General features: G+C 40.2%; 1 protein-coding gene and 1 pseudogene across 1 annotated transcript; one reads left to right on the top strand and one right to left on the bottom strand.

Moving 5' to 3' along the window:
• Window positions 1-2,757: 2,757 nt before the first annotated feature.
• LOC140508480 (ADP-ribosylation factor-like protein 6-interacting protein 1 pseudogene) lies at window positions 2,758-3,350 on the bottom strand (annotated as a pseudogene).
• A 1,823-nt stretch (window positions 3,351-5,173) lies between these two features.
• LOC140507321 (vomeronasal type-2 receptor 26-like) lies at window positions 5,174-24,229 on the top strand. Its single transcript, XM_072615435.1, is given in 8 exon segments — window positions 5,174-5,232; window positions 6,111-6,402; window positions 12,698-12,752; window positions 12,755-13,105; window positions 13,108-13,520; window positions 19,384-19,611; window positions 20,403-20,531; window positions 23,252-24,229. Coding segments are annotated over 8 exon segments (2,505 nt in total).
• The last annotated feature ends 832 nt before the right edge of the window (window positions 24,230-25,061 follow it).

Here is a 25,061-nt window from a genome sequence, read left to right on the forward strand (position 1 = left end):
GAAATCGTATAACAAATCAAAACATGATACACAAACACATACACATACACAAACATGATCTGCTACATTCTGCGAATGACTTCCATATTTCTTTCTCTGAGTGTGGAAGGCATTTTGCCTTGAGAACCACCTTTGGGATTTTTTTTTTTATAAGAAGTTTTTGCGTTATTACAAAATTCCAAGTCTACCAGAAAAAACTCTCTCACACTGTGGTCATTGCTGTGCACAAAGTTCTCCTGGTTCTGCTCCTTTCACTCAGCATCAGGTCATATAAGTCCTTCCAGGCCTCTCTGAAGTCTTCTTGTTCATCATTTCTTATGGCACAATAGTACTCCATTACATTCATATACCATAATTTATCCAGCCATTCCCCAATTGATGGACATCCCCTTGACTTCCAGTTTTTGGCAACTACATAGAGTGCTGCTATAAATATTTTTGTACATGTGGGACCCTTTCCCATTTTTATGATCTCTTGGGGATATAGTCCTAGTAGCGATATTGCTGGGTCAAAGGGTATGCACATTTTTGTAGCCCTTTGGGCATAGTTCCAAATTGCTCTCCAGAATGGTTGGATGCGCTCGCAGCTTCAGGAGGCATTTGAGAGTGAGATAAATCACTCCAACAGATATCACCCCACTCCAACATTACTGTGGAACCTATTGTTTTCATCTTAGACTTGTAGTCAATTTTGTTTTTTTCTAGTGTCCCTGCTACGTAGTGGTATTTGTGCCACCTGGCTTTCTCGGCTTCTGGGTAAGTCCCAGCTAAAATTCTACCTTAGACAAGAAGCCTTTCCCTATTCCTCTTAGTGTTAGGCACTAAGTGGCAGAATTGGGATTTGAACCCAAGGCTTCTGACTCCAAATGTGGTCCTCTTCAAAATCACATTTTAAAATCTTAAAAACACTTAACATTACAATTACAGTGCCTTCTCAGATGGCTATTTTTCTATGCATTTAATATGCATTAATGACCTTTTTCTTCCTTCCTTCCTTCCTTCCTTCCTTCCTTCCTTCCTTCCTTCCTTCCTTCCTTCCTTCCTTCCTTCCTTCCTTCTTTCCTTCCTTCCTTCCTTCCTCCTTCCCTCCCTCCTTCCTTCTTTCCTTTTATAAAAGGGAAGAGCTTCTCTCTTTTTCTCCTTTCCCACCCCTCTTTATTCTGTCTCTTCCTACACAAAACACAGCAGAAGGAATTATGGGATGAGAAGGGCAGGGGCAAACACCCCAAACCAGCTATGAGGACAATCAATACAATATTTCCCAGGTGGTTTGTATATCAGACAACATTTATAAAACTAATTGTGCCACATGGGCTCTTTGGCTACAGTAGTATTCTGAAAACAAAAGTTTACTGTTAGATTATAAATGATCACAGCACAGTTTTTATAATTTCAGTGTGATTAAATTCACAAAACTACTCCGTGCTTAATAAGATTTTAAATACTGTTTCTAAACATTCCTTGACCTTTTTATGGGGTGTTGATGGTGAAGTGCTTTATCTTTATTGAAATTCAAAGTGACCTCAATTTCTGGATAAGAAAATGATTATAATTTGAATATCTGGTAAATTCAGAACATATAAACAGGGAGAGACTCTCTAGCATACTTTTACCAATAGCCCCTTTGTTCTCCATGGAGTGGTCAAAGAAAAGGACACAGGCAATCACTTGTTTTTATATTAAACTTATAGTGACAGCAGTGTCTTATCAGTATTAACCTGAGTCATATTATAGGTCTGAGAATTTAAAATAGTATGTCACGAGATCTATTATCTACTAGAGTGGAGCTTGACTAATTCAAGGGTAAGTCTTGCTGTTTGGCTTTAGAGCTAGGAGTTAATTCTGTTCACCATGACTGTTTCTAGAGTTTTTACCTAATGGTGACTCTTCTCATTAGGTCTTTCTTTGCCCTCTTCCCCAGGCCAGGGATTTAGATAATTATAACAGTAGGACTCTGTTTAGGAGTTACTATAAGGAAGTAAGGAAGCTCCTCAACAATTTATTAAATAGAAGTTACCATTTCTTAAGTGTGAGGACACAAGAGTGACTGACAAGTGTGTCAGATTACTGTTTGGAAGAAATGGTCCAATTTCTGCACATTGCGAAGGTGTTCCATACGGGCAAAACATTAAGCAAACCATCTTTTCAGTAATTCTGTGGGCATCTCCGTGACAATGAATAGGAATGAAAAATTAATACTAATTGGTCTCTTTGTCATAAGTGACAAAATTGGTCGTTATAACCATGGAGTCAACTTCTCCAGGATGTGAAACTTACTTTCTACAACCATAGACCGCCACTATTTCTGCAGGAGTAAAAGTTTAACCTGAGATTTTCCACTCTAAGATGGACTGTGTTACTCAAGTTATTGTTAACATTCTAAAGGATTAAAGAGAATTACTATATCAGTGAATGACTAAATTACTATACTAGAGGGTTGTTTTAGTTCCATAAAAATGCCAGTTCAGTTAACCTTGGGTAATGAAATAAGAACAAGTCCAGAGGGGCCATTTCACAGACAGTTATTTTCCATGTTATTAATATTAGTCAGTGACGATACATTCTGCTGAACTTTATACAAAGACACCATGCACGGGACCTTTCTTCTAGCTGTTCTCAAATTCTTATCAAGAACCAATCAGAAGTTAAGTGAGAAAGTAAAAATGTGCTTCTGTAACATTTTAGTACACATACTTTGTAGAAACTGTTCCCAAGGACACTGTCATATTTATGATACTGAATGAAAGAGATGCATCATTAATTTTTCTTCTCCTTTTGTTTGAGGTGTTTATTTATCGTTCTTTTGACCATTCCAACGTGCTTTGAAATGATTCCAAGTTGGTTTAGTCAAGAAAGTAGCAGTAAGAAAGTTACAATATGGTAGGTGACGAAAAGATTGTGGACTTGCTGTCCAATCCAAGCAGCTGCAGCGAGAGGAACTTTCATGGTCATGAAGGACATTTTAGGTTTTTCTTCCTTCAGTGTGAAGAGATGTCTCCACCAGACAACGGTTCTGTGCTGCTTCTTCACTAGATTGGTGCAAAGTTCATGGAATCTTTGCTGTTGCTCAGTAGTACATTTCTAGGAGTCAAATTTTCTAGGAGCAAGAATGGGTACAAGGTAGTCAGACAGACACAAAAGCATAATAAAACAGGAAACACTGAAAGAGCAGATGACCTAAGTTATACCAAAGAAATGACACCCACAACTGCAGGGGGAAACCAGGCTCTTTCCCTTCAAAGGATTTTATCTGCTATTAGCATCACTTCTCCCCATCCTTGTAATTGTTCTTCCAGGCTGGCAGTTTCTGCAGCCAGTAGCTTGCTGGAGCGATTGTCCCCCTCAGCCATGGTCAATGTAGCACCCCCCAGAGTAACTTGCCACCACCTCTGGGTCCCTACATAAAAGATATTTACACTATGCCAACAGCCCTTTGCAGGATCCTTCTCTTTCTTTCTTAATACTGTGGATAGATCTCCTTCCCTCAAAGTTCCCCAAATTGGAAAAATTTCCACAAATCTTATGAAAATTAAGAATAGTCAATCAAAACAAATACATACATTATCCATGTCTAAAAGTGTGTGTCTAATTTTGCACCTTAAGTCCATCACCCCTCTATCAGGAGATGGGTAATTTGATGGCTAATCCATTGCTCATTTGGAGTCATATTTGGTCATTATATTAATTAGAATCCTTAAGTCATTCAAGCTTGTTTGTCGTTAAAATGTTTTTTTGTATTAATTATTTTCTTCTGCTCATTTTACTAAAGGTCAGGTCATGCAAGTTTTTCCAGGTTTCTCTCTGTGGTGGTTTTGTTTTAGTTTCACACTGAATTAATTGGCTGAATTCATTATCTTCATTGACTCTTTTATAGATGAACATGTTTAGAGATGACCAACTTGCTCCAAAGAACTGCATTAGATGCATTCCCAAAGTTTGGGGATGTCTTATTGTTGTCATTTTCTGGGATGAAATAATCTGCTGATTCTCAGATTTTTTTCTAGGTAATGCAGTGGAGAGAGTGCCAGACCTAGAGTCATAAAGACCTTAGTTCAAATCCAGCCTCAGATACTTAGTTGTAGAACCCTGGAAAAGTCACTTAACTTCTGTTTGTCTCAGTTTCCTCACTTGTAAATTGGGGATAATAATAGCACATACTTTCCAATGTTGTTATGAGAATCAAATTAGCACAATGCCATCACATAGTAAGTACCGTATAAATACTGGCTATTATTATAAAATTATTTATCCTCCATTTAAGTTTGAATCCTTTTATCCAAGGCCTTTTAATATTATTATTATTTTTATCATACGGTGGTCAGTGAAGACATGCTAAATATTAGTGCTTTGAAGTGCTGTGCTTTGTGATACGGTAAATATCTCTGCATTTGTCTGTGAAGTTTTTAAAGACCCAACACATGGTCGATTTTTTTTAAAGCACCATGCCTATCTGAGGAACATGCTATTACTTCTCGTTTCGATTCAGTAACTGTCAGGAATTGATAATAGCTAACCTTTCTAAAATTCTGTTCAGGTGTTTGACTTCTTAATTTCTCTTTTTGTTACATTTGGTAGAGCTCTTTGTTGGAAATGTGCTTCAATCCACAACGTTTAGAGTTTTCTTCTCTACTGTTCAGTGTATTTCATTTGATTTCTTCTTTACATATTAGAGGTTTTACAATTTGGTGCGTACATATAAAATATCGGTGCTATTTCTTTCTCTTTGGTGTTCTTATTAATCAAATAGTTTCTCCATATATCTCTCCTATTAGACTTTGTTCTAACATTAAGGAACTGATGTATGGAGTCTTTCACTGTTCTTGGCCCAGGAATATGGTTCGAATTGTTTTCAGGTCTGGGGAAACTTGGCTTTAAATGAGGTGGGTTAAAAACCCTGTCCTCAGATTTATTATGCGCCCACTTAGCTTATGAGCTAATCACGCATTTCAAGAGCTCAAAAGTTTTAGTCCTGGCTTCTTAAACCTGTGGACCTAAGTCTTTCAGTGAACCTCAAGTTAATATGACAGATGGCACTTGCACAAAAACACATCGACAGTCCTTGCTGCAATAAATACAATCACCTCTGCATTGTCTGAGTTGTGAGGAAAGATGGAGAAAGCAAGGGAAGGCAGTTTGATGCTTGTCCTTTACAAGGACTTTTGAATACTCCACCATGAGGACTGTGTTGAAAGTTGGTTCTAACAATGGAAGAAACTTTTTTGTGTCTTCTCAGTAAGGATACACAGTGAGATTTCTTTCAATGGGCCCAAAATGGACCAGGAATAAAGATTATCCCAGGATGTTTATTGGTCACAATTAAATTTTCCCCAAAGTTGAGGGGAGGGAAGTATAAAAGATATTTAATATGTAATATGAATTAGATATTTATTCCTATACACAGAATAAATACCAAGCAAAAAGCACAGCAGGCATTAACAGAATAACTTAAAATGGGAGTCAGGAATTTAATTTGAGTGACAACTAGGTGGCGTAATGGTTAGAACACTGGATATAGAATCACGAAGACAGAATGTGGATATTAAAATCTCTAAGGATGATGTTAAGAAGAGAACTATTTTTTAAGCCAAGTACCAAAGTCATGGAGAAAGATGCTAGAATGTCTAGATGTCATCAGTGACAATGGTAAAGATTAGAAAAGGACAAAATAGTCAGATGATAAATTCTTCCAAGGACAGATTATTGAACGATGGTAGCAGGAGGAAGAAGGATTGGATAGGAATGTTTTCCAAAAGCAACATGGAAAATAACTGGTGGTTCTGGCCCAGAAGAGAGACATCACCATGTGGCAGATAACCAGGAAAACTTGGTCTCAAGTACAACCTCTACCTGAAACTGGCTGTGTGATCCTGGACAAGTCACTTACCCGCTGAGTGACCCAGACAACTCTCTAAGATTATCAGTTGCACAGAAGGTGATGATCTATTTGAGTTGAGAATTTCCTAATCTGGGAGTTCTATTCATGAAATCACAAGCACAGTCCATATCTCCATGAGATGCGGAAGGAGGTGTCCCACTTGGGCCACTCTCTTGCATCGTGGTATAATTCTTGGTAATGAGTAAATACCAATGTTCTTCCTTTTTCCTTTCAGATTTTCAACATGGGGTTATCAGGTAGATCGGGCTTTCATCTTTGCTGTTGAGGAGATCAACAGAGATGTGCAGCTGTTGCCCAATCTCACCCTGGGATTCTCTATTTGGGATTCAGGGAACTCTATATTCAAGGCCCTTCAGGGAATTGGGGGCCTCCTGAAAGGTCAGGGAGATCCAGTTCCCAATTATAGCTGCCTGTTCAACCCTCCCCTGGTTCCTTTTGTTGGACAAGCCCATTCTTCTCTTTCCATCCCCTTGGCCAGATGGTTGGGTTTTTATAAATTTCCTCAGGTGAGTGACCTTGGACTCCTTTCCTATTTTCTATTGTCTACTACCCAACACAGTGAGTTACCTCATGCCTCCATATTATTAAAGAGATTTCTTTCATCTTCAACCTAGAAGTCAAATACTTCAATCACATATGACTTAACTTACAAAGCAGATTTTCTCAAATTAGATCAGAATCTTTGTTTTGTGGGTTGCCATAGACAAAGAATTTGGTATCAAGTGGCCAGTCTCTTGGGCTGATTTCCATTTTTGCCACTGGAGGGAACAGCTACTCAATTGTCATAGTTGAGACATCAGAGCCCACTAATTCTAATAGCTGGCTATCTATTCCAGTGAATACAATAGACTTGACAAGAAGTGATCATCCAACTCCAGTTAGGGGAACTCACTACCTTATTTTTCTCCTCAAGGGAACAAAGCTATTTACTGTTACACAGGGCCATGTTGTTAAATGTTAGTGCACTTTACTGTACAGAGAAGCACATTTTTTGATTTACAAGATGCTAACAAAAGTCCAAGTTCAAGGTTTCTTGCATTTCCCAATGATTGTTCATGGCTCAGCTTAAAACAATCAATCCCCGTTTCCTTCTGAGTGTAAGTAGCTAAAAATAAAGTGAAATATTGACGAGCATATGGCAATGTGACTTGACAGTTTTACATTTCATTTCACTGGTAAGCCTGATGTTACCTATAGCAGGATTTCACTGTAACTCTACCTTGTAAGGATACCCATTTGGTTTCCGCATATCTCTAACAGTAGTTTTTTTTTCCTTATGTGGACTGCCTCACTATCACCTCTACCCATTCCTTCCAATTCACTTTTTATGCCTATGGTTCTTAGTATTAGCAGAATCAGATTGTATTTTTTTCTTGAAAAGAATCATATTGTCATTTCACAATATACACATACCTAATTCAGATGACCCATTTTATAAATCCAGGATGGATACTACACCATGGTATTTTGAGTATAGTGAAATATAAAGGTGAAGAAATATAGTCATTACTGAAAATTTGCCTTTCAAAATTCTCCCAAACACTAAAAAATATTTTAATCATAATAATTCACCCTTATTTTGAACAATTAAAGGGATACTATGACAAATATTTAAGTAGCCTCCAGGTAACAGGGTATCCTTGAATATAGTCTCCATGCTATTAGAAATATGAAACTCAAAAAACACAATCTTTATCAAATATCTTGCCTAAAAATCTTTTCAAGGAACTAGTAATGGGGTAAATACGTCTATACAGCATAGAAAATCATTATTTGTGTTTATTCAATAGGATACTTAAATGGGGGTGGGGATAAAGATATCTCCTTGTTTTCAAGATACTTTATTTCTCTGTACCATTTAACACCTCCTCATGCTTTGGTTTCTGACATACTTCAATTTATTAGTTTTCCTCCCATTTCTCTTTTGATCACTTTTCTATATCACATTTCTACATATGTCTAATTGTTCTGTTCGATCCTTGGCATTCTTCTCTCTAGTTATTCTCACGGGATTGAGCTTTTACATAGTTTATATAAAGAACTTCATAAAATTGTTCTGCAGGACATAACTTCATGGATCCACACAATTATAGGTATAGAGCTGTCAAGGAGCACAGAGATAATCTAGTCCAATTCTCTTTGTTTTATAGATGACGAAACCTGCATAGGCAGGTGGAATGTTTTGGCCAAGGTGATGGTAAACATCCAAAGTAGAATTTGATCCTAAGTCCTCTGCTACTAGAGTCATATGTACCTCTAATTACCAGTTGGTCATCGTATCTTGAGTACACCATCCTATCAAATTCAATGTTTTAAAAACTTAACTCATCATCTCCTTCTTACCAAGCCTTTTTAAACCTTTTTAAACCTTTTCTACATTATCATCTTTATCATAGCCCTTTAGGCTGGAAATCTTTGACAGTCCCCCTATCCTTTCACATTCAATGAATTAAGAAGTCCTGACAGTTCAACTTTTCCTTCTCTTTTTTATCACCATCATCCTAATTCAGGTGCTCATCACCTACTAACTCAGCCATTGAAATAATTATTTTCCAAAACACTAAAAGCATAGATATAACTAATATGGTTACCTTTGTCTTGGGAAAGATGCAGCACTTGAGCTTAAATATTGGGTTAATATTGCCAGGATATGGAATGAAAGAGGCTCCATCTAGAAAGCAAAATCATATATTTATAAAATTATATATCTTTAATTTTCTTCATTAAAACAGCTTCTGTTTTAGCTTGGAAACAGAGATTCTTAAGCTTTCTTTAGATTGAGGACTCCTTTGAAAGTTCAAGAAAACTCATGGACCCTTTATGTGAATGATGTTTTTAAATGCATAAAGTAAAATATGATTGCAAAGGAAACCAATTATGTTAGATATTTTTTAAATTAACAAAAAAAACCTCACAGACTCCAGGTTAAAAATTCATTTTCTAGAAAGTGGAAAGTGGTCCTTGTAACAATTTCATTTTTTTTTGAAGACAGCTTACCATCCTAGGAGCTTTTTTGATATCACAACTAGTGATCATTAAATAGATGTTTTTGTGTAGCTACAGGCACAAACAATATTCCAGAACTCTATTATGTTTTTTAAAAAAATTAAATTATTTTATTTGTTTTCAGTGTTCCATAATCACTTCCATATATCTTAGATTTTTTTCTCCCTCCCTCTCCCTCCTTTTCCACTCCCTCCCTGAGATGGCATACAATTTTATATAAGTTCTACACATACATTAATATTAAATACATTTTCACCTTAGTCATATTGCATAGAAGAATTAAAATGAATGGGAGAAATCATAAAACAAAACAAAACATAATACAAAAGAAAATGGTCTGCTTCATTCTTTGATTAAATTCCATAGTTCTTTCTCGGGGATGTGGAAGGCATTTTGCCTCAAGAGTCCACTGGGAATTTTTTAAGTCCTTACATTGCAATGAAGTACTAAGTCTACCAGAAAAATTCCTCAAACACTGTGGTACAAAGAACTCTATTATGCTAAATTTTAATTTTCTACAATTATTTATTAGACCAATTGCACTCTCTTTTTGCATCCTTTTTTTTTTTTTGATATTTTTCATGTATGGATGAAATAAAATAATGAATGGGGGGTTAAGAAAGATCAAACTCATCCTTTCAAAAACATAAGAACTTATGTTTTATAGGTACAGTTGCTAGAAGATTTGATATCATGGCTTGATGAGTTAGGAATCCGTTTAACTCTTTCCCATAGAGGGCAGCAAGGATTTCAGTTTATTTGTCAGTAAGTCAATACACATTTGTGAAGCATCTATTGTATGTCTATAGTGTACGGGATTCAAAGGAAAGTAAAAGACAATCTCTGTCCTCAAGGGCCTCACAGTCTAATAGAGAAGACAACATATGAACCATTATGTACAAACAAGACTGATAGAAAAATAAATCAAGGATAGTTTCAGAGAGATGGCACTAAGATTAAAGAGTACTGGGAAACTTTCATAAATAGCCACCAGAAATGAACAGATCAGTTCTTTGATCTATGGTTTTTTAAGTCAAAGTGGTGTTAAGCCTATTGAGGAACACCCTATAAAATCCAGAGGGGGAAGAATAAAGCAATATTTATGTACCTGGTTTCTCTCATTCTGGTTACTCAGTTTTATGGAGCTGTAATGAACAGAAAGACCTTTCCTCCACTCTTCCTGTGAGACAGCATAGAGCAATGGAAACTGTGCTGGGTTTTGGAATCAGAGGACTTGGGTCTAAGTCCTGTCTCTTCTACTTGCTACATGTGTCGACTTGGGCAGCTTTTACCTCTAAGCCTCAGACAGTCACCTATGACATGAGAGAGGTTCATTAGATGGCTTCTGCGGTCTCTTCCAGTTCTAAATCTACAATCTTATGACCCTTCCTACAAGAGAGAAAGATGAATTCTTCTGACATCATAAAGATTCATGAAGGACTTCTTTTCATGGCTTTAAGGTAGTTTAGTCTCTGACATGCAGGTCAGAGATGTGTCCCAATTGGGGTAAGGGTAAAGGGGGGCAGGGGAGCCCCTGGAGGTGGGAATGCTGTAAGAACCACATGTAAATTGTTTCCAAGCACTTCCATCAAAGATTGTAGTAGTCACAGGAAACAAAAAAGGCAGACCTCAGGATGACTACTAGTGTATTATTTCAGCATATTTTTATTGAGGTCATATTTTATGAGTAGCACTCAGAATGAATTGTCAGGAGAGAGTGAGATATGTGGTTGATGAATTTTGGGGATGTGAATCATAGGTTTGGTAGACCAGTGACAGTCTTAGAACATGTCCTTCCTGGGTATGTTTTCTCTGCCATAAACATCAACCTACCATTTCTGTGACTCCTTAGATCAAAACTCCTTTCTTTTTCTACCCTCCATTCCCTTGTGTATGTTATCCTCCTTTATTTGGAAATAAACTCTTTGAGGGCAAGGATAGTCTTGCTTTTTTATATTTGTATGTCCATTACTTATCACACTGCCTGGCACATTGGGAGTTCTTAACAAATCCTTTTGTATTTATTCATTCACCAACTTATGCGCATACACAGATGGAAATGGACATAGTCCAAGCGTAATTCTCTATTCTTTGGATCAAATGAACCACTAGTAATCCAGTGCTAATGTCAAAACCAACAATCCACAAGCTAAAAAAGTCAAGGTGGCTAAGGGAAATCATAGTCTGAGTTGATGAGTAAAAGGTCCAGTGCTAAGTGGAAGGGGAGGAGGGACACACCAAGCAGAGTCCAAATACAGAAGGAACATAGGACTTTGCACAATTTTCCTCAATAATTCTGTAATATGCTAGCCATGAGTCAATGTAGCAAGTGCCTACTGTGCCAGCTTTGGATTTCTGAAGACCTGGGTTCAAGTCCTCCTTCTGACACATTAACTCTTTGATTCTGGGCAAATCATTCAACCTCTTGGAGGCTGCAAAGCTATTCTAAGTCAGAGAGAAGGTATTGGTCTGCATAGGTAAAGGAAGTTCTCTATGCTAATAAAATCAGATGAGATAACTTTATGCAGTGTTTCCAAACCTTTAAGTGTTATATAAACACTAGCTATGATCATTACTCACAGGGATGATCTCTTCCTACCTAGCCTGGCCACTTTTCCCTCATTCAGTAGAGTTCCCCTTTCAGGGGAACTTCCAGCCACAAGATAATACTAAAATTCTGGAGAATTACAGAAGTATCTGGGAGAGATGAAGCTCATTTAGGAGGAGAAGAGCAATTCTGATCATTTATGGGCTTGGGCAAAAAGCATTTGTGTTTTCTGCCTTCTGTTCAAGTAAGTTCTTAATAAATATGTATTGACTTGATTATTGGGTGAATAAATTCTGTCCTGTATTTGACACAATTGTACTGTAAGCTTGATGGCTGAGGACAAAGCCAATCAGTCATTAAACATTTGTTAAGCTCTTTACTACGTGCTACACAAAGTTCCACCCTCAAGGAACCCACAGCCTAATGGGGAAAGAATACACACACAAGGAAACTGAAAGAGGGAGGGGAGGACAAAGACAGGTACTGTCCCTGACCAGGGTTGGGGAGCATGATGGAGAAGTCAGAAGTCCCAAAGCAGTGCAGCCCAGGGAAAAATGAAAAGATGGCTCCCTTCAGCCTCTTCCTTAAATGAAAGCATTGGAATTCATGAATCTGCCCTCCAAAGGGAGTGGGAGAAGATAGTAATGAGGTGAATAGACCAAGGCTGATTGGATCTTGCAGGATGATGTGGTTTTCTCAGTAATGAGTTTCCTGCAGAATGGTGCAGATGTCAGAGAAGTCTCCAAATAGTGCAGTCATTTGGGAAATCAACAACATTGGGACATTAGCTATTTAATATTCCTAGGGCAGACTCTGAATGGGACTGAGCATGTGGGAAGACTCTCTTGTCTACAGCAGTATGTGCAAGTCCACAGTACCAATTCTGGGTCATTAAAGGCAACAGCAGTGGCAGCAGCATGTATATGTCACTTTAAGGTTGGCAAAGCACTTTACAAATATTCTCTCATTCGATCCTTTCAACGGTCCTGGGAGGTAAGTCTTATATCCATTTTACAGATTAGTAAACCGAGACAAAAAGTCTAAATGATTTGCACAGCTAGGACAGATTTTAAGCTCAGGTCTTCCTGATTCTATCTGCAATGCACTGTGCCACCTAGTGGTCTCCTGCTGTATAGAACATAAATCCTACCAGGGTGTCTGTAATAACTATTTATATGAATTTCAGATTATTGTCTCTTCTGAGAGTGACTTACTAGCTCATCTACAGGAAGATTTTCTTTTTCCAGGTCAGCTATGCATCCAGTGTAGTCAGTCTCAGTGACAAAACTCAGTTTCCTTCTTTTTTAGGATAATACCTAATGATCAGTCCTGGTCTCATGGTGTGGCCTTAGTGCTGCAATACTTTGGCTGGACCTGGGTGGGGATTGTGGCTCAAGATGATGATTTTGGTTACCAGGCCAGCTACTTACTGAGTGATGAGTTGAAGAAGGCTGGCATCTGCAGAGAGTTCCTCATGAATATTGCCACCTCAAACTTTCACGAAAATTTCCAGCGTGTTGTACGTACAATGGGAACTGTCTCAGCTAAAGCCATTGTAGTGATTCTGAACAGTTTCAGCTTCTCCCTCATGTTAAAGGGACTCTCAGGAAGGGGTGTCACAGGAAAGATATGGATAAGAAGAAACATAGACGAGAGTCTCTCCTCTCCTGCCCACACATTTCCCAAACTCTTGCCATTTCTAGACAAAGGGGAAAGATCCCAGGGTTTTCTGAATTCCGTGACCATCTGCATGTAGATGAGACTTCAGAGAATGATTATATAAAAACATTTTGGGAAAAAATATTTGACTGTAAGTGGCCTACCCAGGGACTTCCTTGCCTGGGTAACAGGACACAACAAGAAGGATCCAAATTCTGCACGGGTAAAGAGTATCTTCAAGGCCAGGCCATCTCTTCACTGACCTCAAATACCCTGAGTGAGACCTATGGTGCCTACACTGCTGTGTACAGCATTGCTTATGCCCTCCAGGATCTGATCTCCTGTGATATTAGAGAAGGGCCTTTTGGGAATGGGACATGTTCTGAGATCTGGGATTTCCGTCCATGGCAGGCGAGCAGCTAAATACATTTATAATGACATAGATACAGAAAAAGAATGCATATGTACCTAGTTACATTCTTATTATTTTCCCCAATTATAACATAAATTTCTTGAAGTCATGAACTGTTTTTGCCTCCAGTACTTAGCACGCTTACTTAGTACTTAGCACACTGTCAGCTTTTAACACATTCTTGTTGAGTAACATAAAATAGCAGGTTAAGGAGAATTGCCAGGCCTAGAGGCCTGAGGGCTACCCGAGTCTTACCTTACCTATCGCAGGTCTTCGGCTGGCCAAACCGGATAAACGTATGAGAGAAGAGACCTTCCGGAGTCGAACAAGGGTTAGGCTTTATTCAGGGTCTTGGTTACATGTGCAGGGGGAACTTTTCCTTAGGAGAGAGAGAAATCTCCCAAGGAGGCAAAGATCTTACAGTAAGAGAATGAAAGCAGAAGTGGAAGTGGGGAGAGAGGGGAGAGGGAAGAGCGAAGAGAGGAAAGAAGGAAGAGGGGCCTTCTGTCCTGTAAGGGCCCCTCAGCGCTAAGAGTGCCTTCAGGCTTTCCTGACCCTACTTAAGCTCTCTGGCCGCATAGTTTGCACCTGAATACCGTGCCTGTTAGATAACAATAGGTGTGCCCAGATCTGGGCCAATCTCGAGGGCGGGGATGCTCTCTCCCATCACGTTTCTCACGGGAAGAGGCGGAAATGCACGAGATAGCTCGGTCTCACACCTCAATTCCCTGCTGTTCCTTAGGGGGCCTCATGAGAACTCTAAGGTTTAGAAGTCCTCACCTTTACCCGTCCGAGACTGTCCACATGGAACTGAGCTTACACCCCCAACATCTCCCCTTTTTTGTTTTGCGCAGAGCGCACATGGCCCTAGAGTAAATAGCGACTGGAGGCTAAGTGGGTTAGGGAGGCCTTTAGCATATGAGTACCCCACAACAAGAACTTCATTTACACAGAAATCTGCAGCTAGCACAACAACTGACAAAGAGAGGCATCCAACAAAACAAAGATGAAACTAAATGGCTGAATCACAACAAGAGGAAGTGCAATCACTAATTCCAAAGCATATTCTAAGAGAAGTAGCTCAGTGCTGGTGCCTTACACTACACCACCCCCTCAGTCATGCAAATGGACCTCACGGCCAAGCCTGTGGTATTCAGGCAAAAAGTTGGTCACCCCCCTTGTGTCCTGGGTTCGTGATGTCAAAGTCCTCCTTCAGCCGCTGAAAGGAGATGCCTAGATGGAGTGGGCAGCAATGTCAGTGGTTGGGATGAATGCTGCTTCCTCTCTGGGCAGCAGGGTCAAAGCTGGCAGTAGCAGACTCAGGTGGTGCATGGTCCTTCTCCGGGGTCTCTGGGCTCGTCGCTTCCTGCGTCTCCGTCGTCTCCGACACCGGTTTCCACCTACGGATCCTTCTAATGGGGATCCACGTGTCTCCTTTTCCTGTGGAGACACAAACATACCCTGGACCCCATATTAGTATCTTCTACGGACCTTGCCATTTCCCTGAGGCCATATCCTTTACCATGGCCCATGTTTTCTTATTTCCAGCCTGGGTATTACTTTCCTTGCGGGGTTGTCGTGGAATAGTCACAAAATGTCTCATAGCTGGAGTAGTATGTGAGTTTTTTGAGATATGCAAAAAATTGTGTGTATACACAGCTGTATCAAGCTCTGATTGTGTTAGGCGACCTCTTCCCCTTTTTTGTTTAGCGAGGATCGCCTTTATGGTGAAGTTGATAAGGCTGCATACTGGCTGTTTACTTTGGTATTGCTGCCTAGGGCTCTCTAATGCTTGATTAACATCCGTAAGGAACCTGAATTTCCCGGATTTTTTCTTTATAACAAACACAGGAGCATTCCAGGGTGACTGTGATGGTTCTATATGTCCTTTTTCTAATTGCTCCTTAACCAATATTTGTAGTGCCTGGAGTTTTTCTGGAGTCAGGGGCCATTGCTCCACCCAAATCGGGGTGTCTGACTTCCAGTTCAAGGGTGGGGACTCCAGTGCAACTGCAATGGCCCTTACTAAAAATTTGATAGCCTCATCCCCAGGCGGCTCATGATGTCTCTGCCCCAGATGTTAAAACTAAGTCCTGGAATCACCAACAGCCATACGGTCCCTTGGCGATCCTCTGCCTCCCATTTTACTGGGTGCATTGTCTCTAAGGTATTTTGGCACCCTCCTATTCCCCACACTGGTCTCTGGCTTTCTTTGAGCTTCCAGTGCCAGGGTACTGAGCGACCGCTAAGGCAGGTCCTATCCGCTCCAGTATGGAGCATGCTATAAGGAGGCGCAGAGGGAAGACACGGTATATGCTCCCCTGCCTCGCCTTTCCCATCTGCTAGATGGAGCTCCGAACCTATTTTTTCTCTACACTCCTTAACTTTCTGCTTGCCAGGGTTCTCCCCTCCCCTCTCTCCGCTTCCACTCTCATTCCAATCCCACCCTGGTCTCTCCGGGCCTTCCAAAAGGCTTTTAATCACACCGAATATCAGGAAATCTAAATCCTCCAGCTCCCCGGGGCATTGTTGTTCATAAGCGGTCATTTGTTCTCCGACCTCTCCCCATCTTTCTCTTGATATTCCGGTCTGCTCGAGCCAGGGAGAGACCTTCCAAATCCTTTTACAAAATTCTCAGAGGTCGTTTAACTCTATAGTGACCCCCGCCTCCCTGCATTCCCTGTAAAGTATCTTAGCCCAGACCTCCTGTTCCTCTGGCTTTATTACTGGCAATTGATTCCCCATCCCTGCCCTTTTCCCATGGGTGTGGGAAGCTACTCACTCTTTCTCTCCTTCTGAATCTAGGATTCGGGACTCACGTCTTTCACAGCCCCTTCCGAGTGTCCCAACCACCCAGGATATCTGCGCCTGTCCCTGTTTGGATGCGCCAACTGCCAGGCCTAGAGGCCTGAGGGCTACCCGAGTCTTACCTTACCTGTCGCAGGTCTTCGGCTGGCCAAACCGGATAAACGTATGAGAGAAGAGACTTTCCAGAGTCGAACAAGGGTTAGGCTTTATTCAGGGTCTTGGTTACATGTGCAGGGGGAACTCTTCCTTAGGAGAGAGGGGAATCTCCCAAGGAGGCAAAGATCTTACAGTAAGAGAATGAAAGCAGAAGTGGAAGTGGGGAGAGAGGGGAGAGGGAAGAGCGAAGAGAGGAAAGAAGGAAGAGGGGCCTTCTGTCCTGTAAGGGCCCCTCAGCGCTAAGAGTGCCTTCAGGCTTTCCTGACCCTACTTAAGCTCTCTGGCCGCATAGTTTGCACCTGAATACCGTGCCTGTTAGATAACAATAGGTGTGCCCAGATCTGGGCCAATCTCGAGGGCGGGGATGCTCTCTCCCATCACGTTTCTCACGGGAAGAGGCGGAAATGCACGAGATAGCTCGGTCTCACACCTCAATTCCCTGCTGTTCCTTAGGGGGCCTCATGAGAACTCTAAGGTTTAGAAGTCCTCACCTTTACCCGTCCGAGACTGTCCACATGGAACTGAGCTTACACCCCCAACAGAGAATGAACTGCCAGGAAAACTAATAAATACCTTTGGTCTCAAAGGTAGTCCTTGGTGTAAGTACACTCACAATTTTCAAAAGAATTTGGAAATTGTGGGACATTTCATAGACCATTGAATCCAACCCCATAACCCATAAGGAGTCCTCTCCGCAGTATTGTTCTCAAGTGGGCATGTTACCTTTCATTGGACATTTCCAGTAGGGCAAACATGGAGGAATCCCTTTTTACTTTGAGACAACTATTGCTAATGATCTGAAAGCTACCCTTTATATTCAACCCAATCCATTTAATCTGCAATAAACAACTGAAACTCAGATCCAATGATTTTAAGAGCTGTGTGATGCTTTTATATTGAAGGCAGCTTTAGTCAGGGCTATCTCAAACTTTTTTCCTTTTTAAATCATTATTTTATTGGTTTTTAGTGTTCTATAATCACCTCCATATATCTTAGATATTTTCCCTCCCTCCCACTATTTCCCCCCTCCCTCCCTACTCCCACCCTGAGATGGTTCGCAATCTAACCTAGGTTCTACATATACATTCCTATTGAATACAATTTCACCATAGTCATGTTGCATAGAAGAATTAAAATGAATGGGAGAAACCATAAAACAAAGCAAAACATAGCACAAAAGAAAATGGTCTGCTTCAATCTGCAATCCTGTTCCATGGTTCTCTCTCTGTATGTGGAGAGTGTTTTGCCTCAAAAGTTTATTGGGAATTTTTTAGGTTCTTGCATTGTTATGAATGTCTCAAACTCTTGATGTGAGAATGAGCTTACAAGCTGAAATTGAATGGTGGCTTTGGGAGAGGGAATTGTATTCAATTTAACCAAGATTTATTGGAAGACTCATTTTTCTGAGTTCAAATCCAGCCTCATTTATTAGCTGTGTGACCATGGGCTAATCACTTAACATCAATTGCCTCATCCTGGGTCATCTCCAGTCATCCTGATGAATATCTGGTCACTGGATTCAGATGGCTCTGGAGGAGAAGTGAGGCTGGTGACCTGCACATTCCTACTTCACTCAAAGTCAAGTGCAAGTCATGTCATCATTTCTTTGATGGCATGGTCTTCTTCGACAACAAGGGACAAACACACACATATCCAATGAGATGTCAAGTCATATCATTTCTGTAGTAGTAACATCTTTTGCATTTCTCCCAATTTTAATCCAGACCCATATAATTCCTTGTCTAGACTATTGCAATAGCCTCTTAATTGGTTTCCTTAACTCAGATATCTCCCTTCTAAATTCATCCTCTTCACCAGTTGCCTGATATTCCCAAAGCATGGGTTTCATTAAGTTAGTCTTCTACTCAAGAAACTCCAGTGACTCCCTATTATATTGGTGATAAAATATAGACTGGCCTATTTGGCCTTAAAATCCTTTACAATCTGGCTTTCACCTACCTTTCCATGCTTAACCCATGCTCCTCTGCTTCCTACATTCTTTGGTTTTGCCAAATCAACCTACTTGCTCATTGCTCTTTGTACATAGCATACCTTTCCAATTCTGTGCCTTTGACACAGTCTGTTTCCCATGCCTGGAATGAAATCTAGCCATCCATGTCCCTTATGGCCCATTGCTCTTCTCTAGATTAAGCTCAAGCATCACCTCCTAACTAAAGCTTTTCCCAATCTCCCAGCTGCTGGTGCCCTCTTGAATTTAATTTGCTTTTATTTTGCATATATTTTATATTTTCCTTTATGTATTTATGTCTATATTGTTTTCCTTTACAGAATAGAAACTCCATAAGGGTAGGTACACTTTTATTTTTATCTTTTTATCTCTGGAATAACATACTGTGCCATGTATATAGTGATAGGCACTATATATATGGTTTCAATGGTATAGGGAACTTCTAGAAGGGGAATCTGCCAGACCACTGCAGACTGACACTTTCCCTTTCCATTATAGTTTTAGAGGGTTACATGAGGGGCACTGAAAATTCAAGTGACTTGTGTAAAGTCACATAGCTAGCCTGTGTCAGAGGTGAAATGTGAAGCCAGGTCTTCCTGGCATTGGAGCCAACTCTTCAGTGACTATGTCTAGCTGTTTCTCATCCAGCACATCATAGTCACTTCAGTGCGTACTGATAAATGGGTTGCTTTTAATTCTCCAAGACGCAGGAACTGAGTAAATTATATTTCCTCTGTGGATGTACAGCAACAGAGGACCAAGTCAGAGAACTAACAAAAGAATTTCAAGTTGAATTCAGGGAAAATGAGCAAAGTGACCAGAGTTCTATCTTAATATCTTAGGGTAATCAAAGGTTGAAACCTAATAATAATCTACCTTTACCTTGTCAAGATCAAGTAATATAAGTTGTTTTTTTTTTTTGTTACTAGCTTTTATACTATATCAAGAAGGTTCGATTCTGGGTTCATCATGGAAAAGAGGTTGTCTTTGATGCCAGTGGAGATTCCCCCACTGTGTATGACATTCTAAATGGGCAAGAGGCTCCCCAAAAATCATTTTACTTGGTAAACATTGGTGTTATTGATGCCACACGCCCATCAGGAGAAGAATTGAGTATCAATAAAAGTTCCACTGTTTGGAGAGGGGGCCTGTCACAGGTGATGCACTGCTTCTGGAAAGAATGACCTTGACAATCGTAAACAATTAACCAATGAACAAGAATGTTTTGAATGTCTGCTAAATTGAAGACATTATGTTAGATGCTGGGGATACAGACACAAAGAATGAGTCAATCCCTACTTTAAAGGTGCTTACATTCCAATGGAGAAAAGTATATATCTAGAATGAATACAAATACACCCAAGAAATTCACATCCAAATGGTTAGGAACAGAGAGACTGAGTAGAATCAGGAAAGGCTTCATGTAGATGTGATTGAAATGTGTTGTGGTGAAATTGAAGTCCTGAATGAATAATGGGATTCTTTGATGAGAAGGATGACCTATGCAAAGGCATAATTATGGGAGACAGTGGCATGCGTAAATCACAGGATAGAAAATCTGCAACTCATGAAACTATCAATTAACATTTTCAAAACAGAGAAATTAGAAGATTTCCTCATGTAATACATAAGAATATCTATAAGATATCAGTTTTTGGAGCATTGAGTTAGCTTTCAGTTTTGTCTGAGAGCTCCTCAGTGGACACATATGTAAAAACTGCTAATGCTAGACTCAGACCTATATTCATTCCATGGGACCACTCCGCTTCCTTTGTGCAGTATTCCCTAGATGAATATGATAACATGCTGAAAAAAATAATTCAGATATTACTTGTGGGCCATTATTCTGATCCATGTAAATCAGAAGAGATGTTTTTTCCAAAGGAAAATCAAAGGATACAATGATCTCTATGCTTTGTTTCTCCCTATTTTCTCCCTGTGCTCTCAGGCTCCTCTTTCTGTCTGCAGTGAGAGTTGCCTTCCGGGATCCAGTCAGATTCCACATCAAGGCTGGCCCCATTGCTGCTTTGACTGTAGACCCTGTCCAGTGGGTTACATTGCAAATAACAGAGGTGAGGTATTTTCAAGGATGAATCTTTGTTTCTCATCTATTAACTCTCAAATTCAGCTATTGACTCTTGTCATTTTCCTTTGTATGAGGACCCCCTTTCCATCATAGATAACGATTGAGGGACTGTATTTGCATATTTGTAGCATGCCCCATCCCACAATATAGACACTCAAGAATAGTCCAGAGTATTCTGTGGGCCCACAGTCATGCAAAACAATAGGTTATGAACCTCCGTCTTGGTTTTTATTTTTCTCTAATCAGTTTGAGGAAAAAATCTATGCATTTTAAAGATATTAAGTTGAATATCTCAGTAAGATGATTTGCAATAGAACAGTTCCCCCATGCCAACAAACATCTGGGATATATAACATCAACAGTGTGAAGAGTGACGGCTTATAGGATTCATACATGAGAGGTTCACACATAGATTCCCTATGCAGAGGGACATTTAAACTGGTGAAGTCATCATGCTGTTCCTCATTGGGTACAGCACATTGACTGGGTGCTTTGTTCAGCTGAGCTCATTGGACCTGATGCTCACTGAGGATGGTGTCACTAATTAGCAGGTCACTCCACTGGGCATGCTTGCCCCTACACATTTTCTCTGTGTTACTTTCTTGGTCTTGTCTCAACTTGATTTTATTCCCTCCTACTGTTTTCTGGGTCATCTAAGTTATCTCAAGGTATAATAATGACTGCTAGGATGTAAAGTTTAGAACACCTGCCTGCACTGGGCTGGCTGACAGCTCTTTGGTCACAGCTACAGCATCTACCTAACAGAAGCCAAGCCGTGCACCCCCAAAGGATGATGACATCTACCATTTTCAGAGTGAAGATAAAAAATTTCCATTACCAATAACTTAGCTACTAATCTTAGGATTATGGCATTCTTAAATATTTTTGAGTTTATTTCTCAGCTACAAATGAATTTGAGCAAGAACAAAATGAAATCTAAGGAGAGAAGATCATTGCTCTTCGTAAACCAAGGTCAAATTCCTTTTTTAGTATATGTGTGTTTGTCCTTCGTTGCTGAAGAAGACCATGCCATCACAGAAATGTTGACATGACTTGCACTTGACTTTGTTTTGAGGGAGAGAGGGCTGTGCAGGTCCACCAGCCTCACTTCTCCTCCAGAGTCATCTGAATCCAGTGACCAGATATTCATCAGGATGACTGGAGATGACCCAGGATGAGGCAATTGGGGTTCGGTGACTTGCCCAAGGTCGCATAGCTAGTGAGTGTCAAGTGTCTGAGGTGAGATTTGAACCCAGGTCCTTCTGACTCTTGCACTGGTGCTCTATCCACTGCACCACCTAGCTGGCTTCTTTTTTAGTATGTATATTCATCAACAAGAAAAATAAGTTTTTGTGCTGTATGTTGGTTACAGAAAAACTCACTGTCCCTAAATTTTTGTGTCCTTTCCTCCCTCCAGAAACATTTTTGAGGTAGAAGAATGAAGTTCTACCAAAGCAAATGTATATAGTAGAAATACCTTTTCCCCCTTTCTGGATAGTCTTGTCAGTTGTCTATGATGGATAAACTCAAACCTTTAATGTAAGAGATAAATGTTACTGCATGGTACTCACATGGTAGATTGTTGTGAGGTGACAAGGGTTTTTTACATTCCTCAGTGACAGATGTATAGTTTGACAACAAGTTGTTTAAAATTTATTTGAGTGCTTTAGTGAACTATAAGTTCAGTAAGAGTCAACCATATGATATGACAACCCTCCAAAGATAATATAATCTTGGACTACCTTCAGTCAATCTAAATAATCATGGATGAATTGCCTGCTATGTGTCAAGCACTGTGCTAAGATATGCAGATACAAAGAAAGGCAAAAATCAGTCCCTACTCTTGAGGGGCTCACAATCTAATGAAACATAATTTCTAACAGTAAGATGGTAATAGTCCCCCTGTACTTTTGAATGGATCAGACTGTCTTTAGAGCCTTAGTTCAGTTTTAGGGGCCACATTTCAGGAAGATCATTGACAAGCTTGAGACTATCAAGAGGAGGGCAACCAGAAGGGTGTAGGAACTTAAGTCCAGGCCATGTAAGAATCATTTAAAGGAACTAGGGATTCTTACTGAAGAGGAGAGAACAAGAGGCCTTAAGAACTGTCTTTAAGCATTTTACGTACTGTTTCACGGAGGATGGACTAGATTTGCTCTCTTTGGACTCATAGGGCAGAGTTATGGGTAATGAACAGAGATTGCAAAGAGAGAAATTTAAGTTTGATGTCAAGGGAAAATGGGAAGAACACTTGTAGAGGCATTGGGTCTTTCCTCCTTGGAAATCTGTGTGAAGACTGTGTGACTACTTATCAGATATATTATAGTATGGAATCTCCTTTTAAGATATGAGTTGGACTTTGTGGCTACTGAATTCTCTTCCAATGCTAAATCTTATTACTCTGCAATCAAGTGGGATGCCAACTCTTTACTGAGATCCCCAGTAAAGGTCGATTTTTCTTTGGGCTGCTTTAAAATTTGTACAATTATGGGCAATAATTTACTCTTAGAGTCACGTTCCAGGCCAAAGAGAAGGGTAACTTCTTGTAGACTTAGGGATGGCATTTTTAGGGATAAAACTGAGATGGGGTTGTGGGAAAGAGACTAATGATTTGATAATGTGACCAACCCAGCTGATGTAATTGTTCCATGGGAAATATTGGACTACTGCATATATGAATTACTGAAATGCTTCCTTTCTTTGATGTGAAGCAATGTGAAAAGTGCCCTAAAGACCAGTATTCAAACAGTCACAGGAATCACTGTGTCCCCAAGGCTGAGGTCTTCCTGGCCTATGAAGAACCCATGGGCATGGCTATGACATGTGCTGCTCTTTCCTTCTCACTTCTTACAGTTTTCATTCTTGGAATCTTTGTAAGACACCGAAGCTCTCCTATAGTCAGAGCCAACAATGAAGTTCTAAGTTATGTTCTTCTAATCTCCCTTGCTCTTTGCTTCCTCTCCTCCTTGCTTTTCCTAAGTCATCCAACCAAAGTCACATGCCTCCTCCGACAAAGCACTTTTGGCACTGTATTCACAGTGGCACTTTCCTCCATTTTTGCCAAAACTATCACTGGGATTTTCGCCTTCCAGGCTACAAGACCAGGGAGCACAATTAGGAGGTGGATGAGACCCCGAATATTGAACTCTGTGGTCTTTATATTCTCTTCCATTCAACTCACTTTTTGTGCTATCTGGCTGGTAACATCTCCCCCTTTCCCAGTTGCAGACACCCATTCTCAGCCTGGGTACATCATCATTGAGTGTAATGAGGGTTCTGTCATTGCCTTCTACTGTGTCCTGGGCTATATGGGCTTCCTGGCCCTTGGGAGCTTCATTGTGGCCTTCCTGGCCAGGAACCTTCCTGACACCTACAATGAAACCAAGTCCATCACCTTCAGCATGCTGGTGTTCTGCAGTGTTTGGATCTCCTTCCTTCCCACCTATCAGAGCACCAAGGGGAAGGCCATGGTAGCTGTGGAGGTCTTCTCCATTTTGACCTCCAGTGCTGGGCTACTGGGTTGCATCTTTGTACCCAAGTGTTATATGATTCTCTTTAGGCTCAATGACCACACACATAAATGGTTAAAGAGATCACCAGGTGGCACCAAAGAGATTCATTTGCATACTTTTCCTTCAGCATCTTATTCTTCTGCTTCATCTAAGGTTGACAGGAAGCCAATCAAGTGAAAAACATCATGGCGCCCACTTAAATGAAGGCAAATCTATTGCCTGAAGGTTCTTTGTCAATAATAGAAGTTTGGGACAACCATCTTCTTTTTCCTTCGATGGAATTTTTGACAACTAAAGGTGTAGTAACCCAAGTGGTGCTATTAGATTTTGACTGACAAATTAAGTTTAGTGTCTTTGTTAAAGCTGCTGAGATCACTCTCAAGCAATTCAGTGCTCCCAATGTGCTGTTAATAGATGTTTTTGATATTAAGCATGAATCGACTAGGATTGATATTACCCGGAGACACTTGACACTTGACACAAGGCTACTTTCATGCATCCTAGGGCCATTGTTTCTTGAACAATCTCCCCTTAGTCAGTTGAACCATCAGGTTCCACAAGTGGCTATCTTACCACAAAGGAAGCATGAGGTCTGGGATCAAATCCAAAACAAAAGCTGTATGACCTTTGGCAAATTAACTAACATTTCAGTGCCTTTGTTTATCATTTTAATAATAAGATGAGTACTACAGACAGTTACTGTTTTACATAAATTATATAAATTCACATTATGGAAATTCAACTTTATGTAAAGAATTCTGAAAGAAATCCACAATCCAAAAAAAACACCTACCTTAACTTTACTGTACTGTACTGTGCCTTCTGTGCTGCTACCCCACAGCTAGGCTTTCCAAGAACCACACTCCCCTACCCCCCCAAAAAAACCCTGAAAAAACCCTCCAAGTGAAAACAGAAGGACGGATTTAAGGAGAGCTCACCGCCCGATTTGGGGTTTGTCTTGAGACTTCCTAAATTCCAGCTGAAAGAGGGGACCTTTGTCGTTCTCTGG

The sequence above is a fragment of the Notamacropus eugenii genome, chromosome 5 (genome assembly GCF_028372415.1).
Source record: "Notamacropus eugenii isolate mMacEug1 chromosome 5, mMacEug1.pri_v2, whole genome shotgun sequence".
NCBI classification, from domain to species: domain Eukaryota; kingdom Metazoa; phylum Chordata; class Mammalia; order Diprotodontia; family Macropodidae; genus Notamacropus; species Notamacropus eugenii.